Below are 15,116 nucleotides of genomic sequence, written 5' to 3'. Positions count from 1 at the left end.
CATTAGAGTGGAAAGATGACAAGTTGGTGCTTAGCTGTGACAGGTGTAATTGGGGGGGAAACGCTTTAAGATTGGTCCTTAATTGGACTGTATGTCTGTTTTATTGTCCCGACAACAGCTGTAATTCATTGCGTAGTGTGTAAACTTCACTTTTACTTTCTTTTTTTTGGCTTTTATTGCCTTTTATTTTTGCAGACAGGAAAGGGGGACAGAGAGAGAGGGGATGACCACGCAGCAAAAGGCCCAGCAGGTCCGGCATTCGAAGTCGAACTCTGTACATGGGGTCACCAGCTCTACGACTGGAGCTAACCGGGTGCACATTTATTTCGTGTAACATTTTTACTGACCTTTTATTTATTTGGTGGATATTAAATATTTGACAAAATGTCCAAAAGATAACTAAAAATTAAAAGATAAAAGGAAAAAGCAGCAATCCTCATTCCAACATTTAAAGAAGTAGAACCCAGCAAATGTTCAACAGTTTTTTAACCCATTTGGTGCCAAAACACTGTATTTAGTATGTGTGCGTGTTGTGTGTGTGTGTGTGTGGTGTAGAGTGAGAGAGAGAGAGAGAGAGAGAGAGAGAGAAGAGAGACAGGTACTTCCTTATAAGTATTTTAAGACGTAGAAGTTTATTTAAAAAAACAAGGTCTGAGGTTCAAAAATAGAAGCAAACAGACGTACTGAAAATAATACAAATCCCACCATTATTACTGCTTATTCTAGGGCATTTTCTACCATTTTAGTCCCATGTGCCCAAGGACTAAAAAGGTCAAGGCCAAAAGGTTAAAGAGATATTGAAAATGTCTACAGATTTGTGCTAAGACAGCCCCAAACAACAGAAACTCAAAATTGCGGCACACGACTAATTGATTATAAAAATTGTAGCCAATTGTTGGTGAGAGCTGTGTGAAAGGTGTAATGGCTGACATCATGATGAAATAAGGCAGGTAAGAGACAGAGCATCTGTCCTGTCTTACTCCAGCTTAGGGTATTGTCTCTATTAACGTCCCATATTTTCTGTCTCTCTGCACACACACACACAACTACATGTAGAGACACACACTCCACCCTTTCACCACGGCCCAGTCTCAGCTCAGGATGAAGGTAAACAAGCTAATGTTTAGATTTCACGGAAGTGGAAACTGATCCGGCCGAGTTGGCTCTGTCACTCAGCAACGTGCCTGTTTATGTTTGTCTCTTTGGTAAGTATGTGTGAGTGGCAGCATATGTGAGCGTTCAAGTCTCTGTGTGTGTGTGTTTGTGTGTTTGTGTGTGTTTGTTAGACTGCGTGTGTGTTGCACACATTCCTTAATTTAAAGTCTTTGTGTATAAGCACAGGGAGGAGTTGCAAACAGGTTCTTTGTGGCATCCAGCGACATTGAGCAGGGCCTTGTGATGATGATGATGATGATGATGGCCATAGGCATGATGGAGTTGGTGATAACAGTACATCTGATAGTGGTGGTGATGGTGAGGCTGGCAATGCTGGTGATGATTTTGCTCTAAGTGCCATACTGGTACCCTGCTGCAATCAAGAGAGGCAGAAACTGGACATGAACTAATCTGAAGACTACACATACAATTCAGAATATGTGATGCAAAATAGGAAATATTTCACATCATTTTAAGAATTGTATGGTGTACAGTTATTGCAGACAGTTAACAAAGGTTAGTCAGTTAGTCAATACAATTTTGAAAGGAGTTTGATATAGACATGCCATGATTTATTTTTACAATTTTGAGATAATATTGGACCTTTCCTTTATCTTTAACCCTATTCTGAAACGATACATAACTAGTAAACACATTAATAATGACAGAGGCAGGACAAATGTCTCTTAAAGGTCCTGTGTGTAATGTTTAGGAGGATTTGTCTGAAATGGAATATAATATTCATAGGTATGTTTTCATTTGTAAATAACCACCTGAAAATAAGAATCATTGTGTTTTTGTTACCTGAGAATGAGCCGTTTTTATCTATAGAGTGGGCAAGTCCTCTTGTATGGAGTCCACCATGTTGAACCACCATGTTTCTACAGTAACCCAAAACAGACAAAACATTTTTTGCGAGTTTCACAGCCAACGTGGTTTCTCCTACACACTTGGAAGGTTGCAATCTGCAATTTCACCACTAAATACCACTAAATCCTACACGCTGGTCCTTTAAATAGCAAAAACACAGGTGAATCCCTGTGAACACATTCAAAAACTGGTTGGGTGAAGAACTGTATCAGTCTTGATTTTATTGCTGGCTTATCTTATTTTAGCCCATGTCTCCTGACCAGCTAACTGATGAAAATGTCTGAGCCTTGGTTAATTCCAGTGCATTGAAAAATGAAAACTGGTTGATGGATCTTTTACAAGTTTGCAAAGTTGAAAGACTTTGAGTGCTTTTGCAGATTTTTGCCCCTCTACTGCAAATCACATCACTTCACTACATAACTACTTCACTAAATCACTATTTTCACGTCTGTTTGTGTTTTACCAGACAGTTGTTAGTTTCCATTCATTTTACCACATTATACAAGTGAATCTGCAGAGACTTGCTCGAGGCCATTTATCACAGTCAAACACCGTATCTGATTAGAAAAGTCTGCACTGTTAACATAAGTGACGCAAATATTGTAGACATTGTCCTCATTCCGATGCAATTTCTTAACACATTTTTTTTAAGCCTCTACAAGTGGATTTTATGATCATATGAAAACGTATGAAATCCCATGGCTGAAAAATTAAATAAAATACAGGTATGATCCTTGGTAAATAAACAGCAGTAATGTTATCATAGAGTGATTTGTAAATTGGCAAAAATGTGCAAAAACACTGATATAGTCCCTTAAAACTGCCCTATGTGCAAGGAAAACCTCAGCTTTATGGCTATGTCAGATTCTTCAAAGCTATAATCCCTGAAGTCCTCCTCTTTTCTTTCCTTTTTTTTTCCACCACTACATGAAGAGGACGACAAGGGCTGTCAGAGAAACACAAAGCACTCAGGGTTGCGTGTTAGGAGACGCCTGAATGGCACCAGGCCTAACGAGAGCCCGGCAGGGACCCTGAGGTGGGCCTGGCACCTGCAGTCTGTCTCTGGGGGGAAGTGGGGGCTCAGTGTCTGTGGGTGTGTGTGGGAAGGGGATGGAAGGTTAGTGTGTGTGCGCTGTCAACATAGACTGTGTGCATGCATGCATTTGATTTTTTACATGCATGTATCTAGGTAGGGGCTATAGTAAGCATGTCACTGTCCACAGCCAAGAATTTAACCTCTCTTGGTCACCATGGTGATCACTTGTTGAAGCAGACAATATTTACTGTCCACAAGGTGTACTAAGACACTGTACAGTAATAGGAAGCACAGGATAATAGTGATAATACAAGAGCGATTGAACTGATTAGCACTGAAACCTGTGCTTATGAAGAAGCTGATAGCCAGCTGTCTATACAGACAAAGTGTTCTCCAGGGCTCTTTACTAAGATTAAATTAAAATGTTATAGCAATTGGATGCTAAAAATATGAAGGAGGAATCAATCTGTAATAAAGGAGGAACTGCCATCATTTTGGAGGTGAACAGAACCACGTTTGTTTCCATTCTTGGTTCTACTGTATGCAGGGGCAAATTTAAAGTCATATTTTGGCTTCAGTATTAACAGAATGAACTGGAATTTTAACACAAGCGACAATAAATAATCGATCCACCAACAGATAATTATTGGCAACTATTTTGATGATCAGGATCCAGCCTCTGAAATGCAAGGATTTGTGTCTTTTCTTTGTCTTACATTATTGTAAACTGAATATCTTTGAGTTTTAGACTGCTGCTCGGATAAAATAATACATTTGAAGATGCGGCCTGGGACTCCCTGAACTCTTAATGGACTTATTCCATAGTTTTCTGATGTTTTATAGACTAACTGATTCCTTGATTAATCGAGCCCTATATGCTCACTCAATATCAGATCTTGTGACATTGCTGGTGTCATCAAAAAGATAATTTGTAAGAAGTCATATTTCTTTTCCTGTAAAGTCCTCAGACACACAACCACCGACTAGCTTTGCCTGTTGTCACTGAACTGTGCCCTTCAGAGGCCCTTCATCCCCAACTCACACCCTTCTACGTACACACACATACATACCAGAAGAATTTAAGTGCTGAACAAATGAAAAAAGGATCAGAATAACTGTAGGAGAAAAAATAGCAGCCACCGGTTGTTTTTGACACTTTGTCTGAGGCAACGACTTGACCGGGAAGTTTGGAGGTTGCCCACAGGCTCCTGGGCGGATTATGGAAACCAGACCTGGCGAGTTTACATCGAACGCAAGGCCCCGTCGAATTAAACTGCGAACTGTGGACAGCTCACAGGAAACGCCTCTTTGTAAAGCAAACATACATGTATTTTATGGCAGCCGCTTTACTGCTTTTTTATTTTGGGCTCCAATGAGTCGACATTTCAACATGGCCTCGGTCTAATTTCCTCTGCTTTTCTTCACCTTTTCTTTTTTTTTTTTTTACTTTCTGGTGGTTGACCCTTTCCACACATACACATACTCTGCTCACCTATTCCAAATAAGACTGCAGTGGCCATTTTTATTTTCCTGGAGGTGTAAGGGCCAACCAGTCAGGCTTGTTTTGACTTTATAGCGGCCCCCAGGGCAGGGCTCCTCCATCTCACCCTCCACCCTATACCCAAAAGGAGAGCAACACAGCTGCTGCTACTTCTTCTCCCCTTCCCTCCCCTCATCTCAGCCTTTTCACCTGGTCTCCATATGATTGTGACCTTCAAACACACACACACACACACACACACCATAAAAGGTAAAAGAGGTGTGACATGTAATTCTGTAATGACCCTATGCTCAACAACACCATGTATACACACCCTCTGACATACACACACACCTCTGTGGTCTTACCAGGTTTAGAGTCTAACTCCTGCTGGGGCCACACATGCTAAAAAATAAAAATTCCATGACTCTGTAGGACGAAAACAAACACCACACTGTTTGTATGAGGAGAAAAGAATATTTCTGGTTTAATACAGGTTAGATCTTATTTTGGTAATACTTTCTATCAGTAAAAGCTAAAAAGAAGTGTTCCAGGGCCAAAGCAGTCAATAGATCATTGCAGGAAAGCCACATATTAAAACTCTTTCTTAAACATCCAACACAATTTATAGACAGTTTATTCATTTCTTTGAGCATTGAGGGATTATCACTTTTAGTTTTACATGCAAATACACTGTTTTAGATCATCTGTCAAGGGGTTTGTTTAAAACTTGTATTTGCCCTGTTAGGTTTTGTTGTTGTGGAATCACCATGTTTCCAGATTACTTGAGATGAGGACAATGCAATTACCTAAAATAAAAAAGCAAGCTGTAATAAACCACTATTATCTGCTCATATAGGCATTCCTATAGAATTTAATGGGTTGCTGAAAATCAGCCATCCATGTTGCTGTATAAAAAAGCAGTATTTTAGTAAGTATAAAAAAGCTTTTAAGTTTGAAGATGTTCCTTCAAAATTATATGTATTTGTTTTAGTTGAAAGTGCTGTTGCACTGCATTTTTACGAATTTGCTAAACTATTCTTTTTCCCCCCAATATGGGTTACTCTGCCATGCCAAGATAGCCATTTTCTAAGAACAAATGTCACCTGTTCAAATGGTTTACACCTCATTTTCAAACTACAAATCCTAACTTCCTCCTGTCTATGAGCATGTGGGACAGTAGGGAGTTAACAGCGCCAGAGTTATTTGGTTCTTGGACACGGTGGCCTCGCCTGCCGGATGCAAGTTTGACTCAAGGGCAAAATCCAGAGTGAAAGCCTCTCATGTTTTTGACTGGTTGCCAACTCTTCTCTCTTGCTCTCTCTCTCTCTCTCTCTCTCTCTCTCTCTCTTTTCTCTTTCTCTCTCTCTCTCTCTCTCTCTCTCTTTCTCTTTTTCTTTTTCTCTCTCTCCCTCCGTTGCTTGCTCGCTCTCTCCCCCTGTCATTCTCATCCCTCTCCGGTCTGCTGTCCCCTCCCCTCTCTCTCTGATTTACTCTCTCTTTCTCCCCACTCCGTTCCTCCTGTGATCCTCTCCCACATCAAAATCAGGACTGACATAAAGCAGGTCCAGTGTCCCTCTGAACACAGCGTGGCCTCATCCAAAATTATGTCATCTTTTTAGAAAGATGTGGTGTGCAAAACTCTTCAGTAGATAGCATAAATCTGTTTTAGCTGGAAGTCAATATATGTGGGATTTGAAAGAACTGAAAAACAGAACAGGGTTGAGAGCCTGTTTTGTACTCTGAAATACAGCAGAGGATGAAGCTCTAGGGTGTTTTTCACACACCATTTTTTTTCTAAGAGACTGGTTGTAGTCACACTGGTCACACTTGTAGTGTGAAATATTCTGATGAATCTGTGTGCTGTTTACCAAATCCAATTCTGGTTCACCTCAAAATGTGGTAAAAAAGGGTTTGCCTCCAAAAGTCTCCTGGAGTTCAGCCCAAATGTGAAAGCCAAAAGCTTCATGTACCAGAAGTCGAATAACAGTACGTGTCACTAATGAAAAATCCACTCATATTAAATTTCATTCATCATTGCAATAACTCCAGGTCATGGGTGCCCGATCTTCATATTTGGGCATAAAACACTGGTAAAACAGTATGAGTGTGCCTCATTTGCAAGTTCTGCTGCATACACCCAAGCACCAAAATATTTAAGTAGCACATTTCACAGTAGTGACATAGATGAATGCATGTTGCACAATTGATTTAAGGTTCAGAAGGATTCTCATCTAAGAAAATTCCCTCCCAAGCCACGGAAGAAACTAACCTGGTTCTGGATTCAAGTATATCGAACCAACAATATGTAAGATTTGGTATTTGGGCGATTTGGCGACCCCAGTTGCCATTACTGAGGTAAATATAGACAGCTGTACGCATGCATTATGCTTATGATAAAAAAAAAAGTTGACAACTTTTCTAACACAACTTTACATGAAGCAAGTGCAACAACACAAGACACAGCAAGCCAGCTAATATAACTCAATAGTTCAACAGCAAGGCCAGCCTGCTATCCGTCTCACAGCCTTTTATTTTACAAAGCCCTCACCAACGACTAAAAGCCTGTCCACATTTACTCTTCTCCGGTGGCTTCTCTCTCCTTTTCTCTTCTTAGCTTCCTCTGTCGTCCTCTTCAGTCCTATGCCATTAGCTGTGTCCAAAGAACTTGCAGAACTCGGTTAGATAGCCTTCTTACCCAGCTCTGGTTCTGGCATAACGCCTGCTCACCCGCCTCCAGTTTTGGCACAATGCCAGCGCTGCTCTTCGTCAGCTTCCTCCCCTAGTCCCATGCCTGAAAAACTTCCTCCTGCCACGGCCCAAAGCTCCTGTGCTGCCAGTGTAAACACCAACACTCCCCCGGGTGCTCTTAGCACCCAGTCCCAGACAGTGCGGCTAAGCTAACAGCAGCTACATTTTGCAGTAGTTACTTTACTGTCCATCAGGAAACTCTGTAAATCACTGAGAGTTGGACATCAGAAGGCAAACCAGAAAAGAGTTACATCCATAAAACATGATCCAGTTTAACCAAAAGCAGTGTCATAGTTGGTGGTGTCTGACGCTATAAAGCATTTCGCACTTCTTTCGACTCGGAGAACAAAGTTACATAGTGCAAGAACAGGCGTACAGAGCGCAGAGTGGGAATTGCAGACACCATTCACCCTGTTTTAAAGGTACCATCAAACTGATAGTGAAGCTGTTATTTTACGGCAGAAAAGTTACGTAATTTAAGACTTCTGTCTTTAAAATTGAGCTTCTCCCAAAAGAGAATGTGAAATCCATCGGGGCACAACCATGTCATTCATTGGCTGCCACATCACAAATCTTACCACTTTCACTGATTTAAAAGCAAAGCAGACAGCTGTTGCAGTTGACAGAATAACTAAAGTACCTAAAATGTTGTTTTTAACTTGATGATAGCCAACATTTGCTGGCATTCAGTCAGTACACTGTATTCATTTCCCAAATTTGAACTCCAGAAGTATACCTCTGTGACCTTTCTGTGAGCTTTTGGTTCCCATCACGCTCTCTGCTTTTTTTGTTCTGCATAAATCCAGGGTGGCCCATCTCCGAGTCACTATGACTCACCAAGGCCTCTGAGGATTGCGGACTGACAGGTTAGAAAACCACATACAGCAAATGCCTTCGGGCAGGGAACAAAGTCAACTGATGTCTCCTCAGGCAAGCCACTTATTCAGCCAGACAGCCTGCTATCATCCTGCACGCTGGAAAAAACACCAAACGTTTTTAAAAGAAAAGAGAGATTTCACCAGATGTGCAGGGAAGAACTTAATCATCATGTTCAGGATCATGGACCCAGTGTTTCCTCTCATTTTTCATTTGATCTGAAGGGAGTGTGAGCAACAAAGCAGATCTGATCTTGATTTAGCTGCAGCGTGTCTAAACCTCCATCTAAGAATAAGACACCTGAATTGCGGGGGCGTCCGTATGTAAACAGTTTGTAGACGTAGCTCAGAGCAGGTCAGATTGAAGCCGGCCAAGAATGTGCTTAGCAACAACGCTCCAAGGAGAAGATTCTCAACATTCCCCACTGGTTAGGGAGAGGTACCGGCCTTCGCAGATAGGAAGTCGTCTGTCATTAGGGGGTAATCACTTCTTGAGGAGGATTGCAATGCCTGGAATGATTACTGTTGTTATCGGCGGTGAAACTTGGCGAGGGAGAGAGAGCGGATGAGTTTTTTTTTCTCTCTCTCCTCTGTCTCTCTGTTTTCTCTCTTTGTGTGTTTTGATCAGCTTGACTGATCCAGCGTAGGCCCCACTTGTTTTTTAGAAAACTTTCTCCCCATCGCAATGTGCTCGATTTTCCTCTGCAGGGTAATCCACAGTTCACACTCGCCCAGATTTAGTGGTGTATAAATGCTTCAGTGTTGACTTAAAGGTAGTTGGTATTTCTTACCTAGGGGTGTTTCTAATTACTAATGGCTCATGTGTAATGATGCCTATCATGTCAGTGGTGCAACAAGGTGGATGCTATCCGTCATGCAGTCTCGTGATAGAAAAACAAAATTTATGCAACTGCGTTTTTTGATGGTGGTTTTCTTTCTCCCACGCCACTTATCAGTGTTTGTTTGTAGGGTTTTGGTCCTGTAGTCCTTTCAAGTGGCTTGTCTGGGTCCCTTGGTCTGCCTGTTTTTGTCCTCTCCTCTCCCTGCCCTCCCTCCCTCTTCTCTTGCCTTCTGCCAGTCGAGCCAAGACTTCAGGTGGAATGATGCCGTTACGAAAAGAGCCCGTCAACGCTTGCCCAACATGCCAAGCCAAGTATTTGTCTCTCGGGGTCCCCCCCGTTCCCTCCTCCTCCTCCTCTTCCTACCCCCACCCCCGGATCCTTGAGAACAGGAAGTGTATCTTGTTAAGTGATGGATGGGCCCCCTGCTCTTGCTGAGAGGAAAGGGAAAAAAAGCCTTTCTTTCCCTCCAGGGCAGTCAGATGAGTTTAGCAGTCTCAAAGCTGAGGGTCGGCTCTGCTTTTTGGGAGCGCCTAGGAACCCTTGGAGCCTGAGCGCCTGGAAGCCACAGGCACTTCTCCATTATTTGTGCAGAGAGAATTAACGGCTGATAAAGTAGCAGGCGGCGTCTTTGCCCTACAAAAATGGATCCGGAATTTAAAAAGACCAAGCTGAAGAGCCGGAATTGTGCGCTTATGTGCATGCTTGTGTTTGTGCATGTGTTTGTCAGTGTGCATGGGAGTGTCAGTCTGTGTGAGTTATTTAGCCGGGGGTCAGCAGGTTTGTGTTGGCATGCAGCCGCCAGATACTTCCAGGGAGAGTAACTCAGGAAGTGTCCCTGGCACGTCCTCTGCATAGTGCAATGCGCTGCCGCGACTGGCTAGACCTGCTGTGACAAACAACCACAGACTGCAATCCCCACTGCACCCTTCTAACCGTCTGCACAAACACAAACCTACCATCCTCACTAACCTGTGGGAAGAAGCGTGACATCAAACTAACTCTCACATGTGTTGTTTTATAGTTGTTTTCCCAGACGCATCTTATCAAGTTCCCCAAGTCTCAAGCCCTTATGACTTTAATTTAATGCTGCAGACCTCAAACCTGCTATCCATCCATTTCTCAGCATGTCTCTCCAACAGCCACACTTTCTCCGCTTTGAATCCTAGTGACGTTATTCCGCTCGATCCGTTTTAATGCTGATGGTTCATCATCCACAGCCAGACCCTCTCATCAAACGAGTGGAAGAATCCAGAGACCTGAAAAACAAGAACATTTCCTCTCATGATCCATTGCTCCTTTGTCAGCCATGGCTCTGTTGTGGTTACCTAAGGGTAGCTACTAATGTTTGTCTCCAGTTTCCATCCCCTCATGGTTCATACACATACACAGGAACACAAAAAAAGCAGCAGATAAAAGGCAGGAAAACTGTCCATCGCCCCAGTAAAGGGGAATTGGTTATCCAGAGGGGAATTGAAACCGTAAAGCAAAACTCTTAAAATTGCATCCAGCACACTTTGCAAGCAGATGGACTTAAACGGTAACATGGCAAAGATCATTTGATGGTTTCTGTCGTATTACCTTGAGTATAAGGGCTGTAACTCACAATGTTAATTCTCAACCATGGAAACAGCAGGTGACTGAAATATCTCACATCAAGGTCCATTTAGTAGCTGTTTTTGATTATATCACATGATCTTTAAGAGAGTTGTCATGGAATTGTGTTGGCTTAAAGTTGATGTTTAAAGTTAATTCATGACCTTTAAAACTAGTTAAAAAAGCAGTCTCCCCTCAAAGTCCTTTTCATGTCATTTCATTTCTCATTTTCACTATTGTTTCAACTGTCAAGTACATTTCTGACTAATCAATTAAAAATTATGTTTATTAAATCTCCGAAAACCTTAAGAATAACCATCACAATTTCCAAGAGCCAAAGTTGACATCTTTAAATGGCTTGTTTTGTCTAATCAACAGTCCAGAACCCAAAGAGATTCACTTTATCTAGGTATAAGAAAAAGCAGAAAATATTCGCATTTTCAGCCAGCCATTTTATTGATTAATTAACTTTTTATTTATAAAAAAATTCAGAATTGTCATTTCAGCATTTCTTTGGTACTTTTGTTAATGCCACCCTTCACAAAAAAAATCTTAACCTATGCAGATTGTCCTGTTTTACCCATTGAGCCAACAGGTTGACATTTTGCAAATGTCTATGAATGTCAGTTTCACAGTCCATGTATATAAAAGAAACAAGGAGGCTGTCAGCCTTGGGAGATCTGCGGTGCATGCAGGGAAGCAGGAATAGCAGTGTGATGACTATGTACACAAGAGTTCAAAGGCTGCTGGTCTGGTCCCTCCAACCTTCACTGATCACTCCTGACATGACCTCCTGCATGGCTTGCGTCTGTGTGTGTCTCCTGCCTCGTCTCCGCTGGCCAGGGTTTAGCCCTGCTGTGGCCTGTCTGGCCCAAAGCCAGGGGCTCCGCTGTCTTTACAACCGGGCCTCACTGAGTCTTGGGAGAAGAACAACAATGAAACTGTCAGTTCCAGTTGATGTTTGTTTTTCTGTTGATTCTTCATTCCAGCGCTGAAATTAAATGCTAATTCACAGCGAGTAAAATGCATTTTGTTATTTACAAATCCCACTGTTTGTTGGCTAGCTGGCAGGTTAAATGGATACACAACCCAAACCAAACAAAACCATACCATACCACAGATTGTCACGGCCTGGCTGAGGAGAGCCAATGGAGACAGGCCATATTTGTCCGTCTGCCTGTCTGTGTTTGAGAGGCGCCTGCCACTTAATGACGTCTGACAAGCGAGACAGCGGCAGCTTTGGGTACTCAAGGACTGTTTTGGGGTCACAGAGATGTGATCTGTAGGAAGTGGAGGCTTTATCAGATAACGTCAACATTGTCTTCACGCTGACTGCTAGAAGTGGAAAACTTACATTTCACAGTTTGCATTTTAGGCATTTGGTTCATGGTCTTGTTTAAAGAGGTGTACAGTCAGTGCAGTAGTAGAGAAAGCTTAAGTTCCTACATCTCCGCCCCAACAAGCAAGCAGTTAGGAGGTCAAAGGTCAGAGACATAGCGTCCTGACAGTATTTTTGCGATGCCAAAGTAATCATGTACAAAAGATGTTCTGGAAAAGGTTTGAAAGGTTGAAAGAACTTGAATTTAACATGTGTTACCCTGAGCAAGCCAAATAGGATTTGATTGATGCTCATTATTGATGTGTAAGCTTTAACTTCATACATGCGTGTGCCAATCTGTGAAATATGATAGTAAACCAGAGGCTGACTGTCTTTTTTCCGTCTCACAGGCTCTGATGCGTCCAGGTCGACTTGACCGAATCGTCTTTGTGCCTCTTCCAGATGCTCCAACCAGACGTGAGATATTTTCTCTCCAGTTCCGCAACATGCCCGTGGCCCAAAATGTGTCTCTTGATGATCTTGTGACTCGGACCAACAAATATTCCGGAGCAGAGGTGAGTTACGCTTTCTTTGGTTAATTTAATTCAGAAAAAGAAAAGCGACATGAACCAGTAGTGACCGCCACAGAAGTATAAAATATAAAAGCCCTCTTCTTTCTGTAATATGAAATATACTTGTCACCAGAACGAGATTTATGAAATTAAAGATGACTGTGCCACTTCTTTATGAGAAATAGTGTGGATCATAAATTCTATACAGGCTGTTGAAGAGCTAAGATCTTCATTCAACATTTGATTTTCACTCACTGCTGCAGTTTGACGTCCACAATGAATAGCTCAGCCTATTCTGTCATCACGTCCACATTAGCATTGAGTACCAACATTTTCTTTTGCACCGGAACAAGCAAAAGGTCTCTTGAAACTACAACTCATACAAATTAGGCCATATCTACAAACCAATAAACTAGTACGTGTGACTCATGAAGTGAACATAAGCATTTTCTTCAGTCAAATGTTGTTTTTCTTATTCTCTTCTTAATCGTTTTTTCAAAAAATTTGCAGTGTTATTTTTGTTTAGTAAAGTATAAAGATTTAATCTGACTGTTGAAATAATTCATTTTTTAGCAAGTTTAATAATCCAATGCAAATGGTGCCCGGCCCAAGGATTCAAACTGCCAATCTTGCATTCAGAAGCCTACATTTATACCTTTTGGCTACTGCTGACCCCCGCATGAGAGATTGCGACTGTAGCCTCCCCTGCAGTGAAATGTTACGGTGCTTTTCCATGATGTCTGTGCCGTGTCTGTACTGTGTCACAGAGCGCCCTCGTGATCTCGCAGCAGACTGGGAGTAATCGTACAAACACTTCTTTGTGTGACAGTTTTGTCTCTCTGCATTCGTCTGCCATGTGATTCGCATTGTCTCGAGCAGAGAAAGTGCTACCGTTCTCCAGGACACAAATAACTAAGAAACCATAAGAAAAATAATCCAGTTTAAAAAAGGGTACATCACCTTTTAACAAAATTAAGTTTGGGAGGATTGGAGCTGTTTATTCTTTACTGCATTATGGTGCATAATATAAAGGTTTTGAGGTTCTCTGTATCTTTGTCTTGTTCTTTGTCAGATAAATCATGTTTGTCTTTTACCTTCAACATGAGTCATAGTTTATATACCATTTGACAGAAAAAAAAACATTCCCAGAAGTTTTACAGTATATATTTTGCCTTGAATGTAAATCCCCGCTGTATATTTAGACTTTAAGGGTCACGGACATGATAGAAATTTCATGCTGGTCTTCTGACAGGCTCAGAAAACAACCGTTTTTAAAGGATTCAGACACTAGCATGCCTTGGCAGGCTGTGAAAACACAGATTTCATTGTTGTCCCAGTCATGCTTACTGTGTGACATGTTTGTGAGAACAGAAGAATCTGTGACGAGTTCTTTCATTTCACTGCCTGAGACAGTGCAAGAGGCAAGTGTTTTAATCTTGACAATATTTTCTTAATCAGCTTCTTAATATAAAGCTATGCGCTACGCTTTCATGAACACACTATCCACTGAAGTTAGAGCCATTTTGGTAGTTTATTTAATTTCTGTCTGTACTCTTTTCATTAGATTTGAAGTAGAGGTCTGACCCATTCCAAAACAGACCCATTCGAACCCTACCTGAACCCGAATTGCATAAATGTATTTTCAAAGAAAGGTCCAATTCAAAAGAGACCCAAGGGTAGTCAAACCTCATCTAAAGACCGAAGGATAATCACACCAGAACATACATAAACACTGGCAGCAACATGATGCACTGCTACTTAAGGAGCAGCCTTGCACGTCAAATGTACAACCAGGTCGGATTCAGTCAGATTCTCCCTTGAAATCGGTTAAAACGAGGTGCTGAAAACACCACCACTTCTGTCCACAGGGGCCGCCAGAATCAACACAAAATTAAGGTTCCCTTCAAGTGACAAATATTTAATCTTCTGGAGGATCAAGCTCAAGATTTTATTCCAGGTTGTCAAGTGCTTTAACATTTCTAAACACACATGCATGTACACACTCACACCTTTCTTTCGGCAAGCCTAGAAAAATGCTTATCGGTTCTAAAATCAAGTCTGATCTGGATGGGGAGGTGTTGAGGTGTTTCTGTCCTTTCTTTTGACATGATCATCTCGAGGGCAGTCTGAGGTTATCTATAAGTACACGCTCTCTACCTGATTCCTGACTCGGCATCCCCCACCCAAAAAGCAGCCTAAAGCAGGCGTACACCTGGTGGAGGTATGCAGTAAGAAACCTATCCCCCGCTATCAGGTGTTGTGTTTGACATCGGGGTTTCTGGTATACTGTCTCATCTGTGGAATGGAGGTTTGTAGTCACTTGCCACTGAGTTCTCAAAACCCCACAAAAATTCAAAGGCATGCCACAGTCAAGCCGATAAGAGTTCATAGGTGGAAAAAAAAGCCGGGTCTCACCTGTGTACGTATTATATTTTACATACCAGCGCTATAGATCAAATTAGATTAGATGAAACCTTAAACTCCCGTGATCACTGAGGGGAAGTTTGAGAGAAAACAGGATACAGATAACAGAGCAACACAGTACTAAAGATAATGCTGTGTTTACAAGAAAAGAGCACCAAGAGACAAATGCAGCAAATCAACAAGTAAATAAACAAGTAAAT

The 15,116-nt window shown here is 41.7% G+C and overlaps 1 protein-coding gene across 1 annotated transcript in view; it reads left to right on the top strand.

Moving 5' to 3' along the window:
- Positions 1-12,495, top strand: part of spata5 (spermatogenesis associated 5) — a gene marked incomplete at its 3' end in the record, with an annotated part of 89,868 nt that extends 77,373 nt beyond the window's left edge. Inside the window, 1 exon segment of the mRNA XM_035669584.1 lies at positions 12,331-12,495. Coding sequence (XP_035525477.1) covers positions 12,331-12,495 — 165 coding nt within the window.
- Positions 12,496-15,116: the final 2,621 nt, after the last annotated feature.

This window comes from Morone saxatilis, unplaced genomic scaffold (genome assembly GCF_004916995.1).
Source record: "Morone saxatilis isolate NCDOM2014 unplaced genomic scaffold, NCSU_SB_2.0 Contig22, whole genome shotgun sequence".
NCBI lineage: Eukaryota > Metazoa > Chordata > Actinopteri > Moronidae > Morone > Morone saxatilis.
This window is presented reverse-complemented; position numbering and strand designations above follow the sequence as displayed.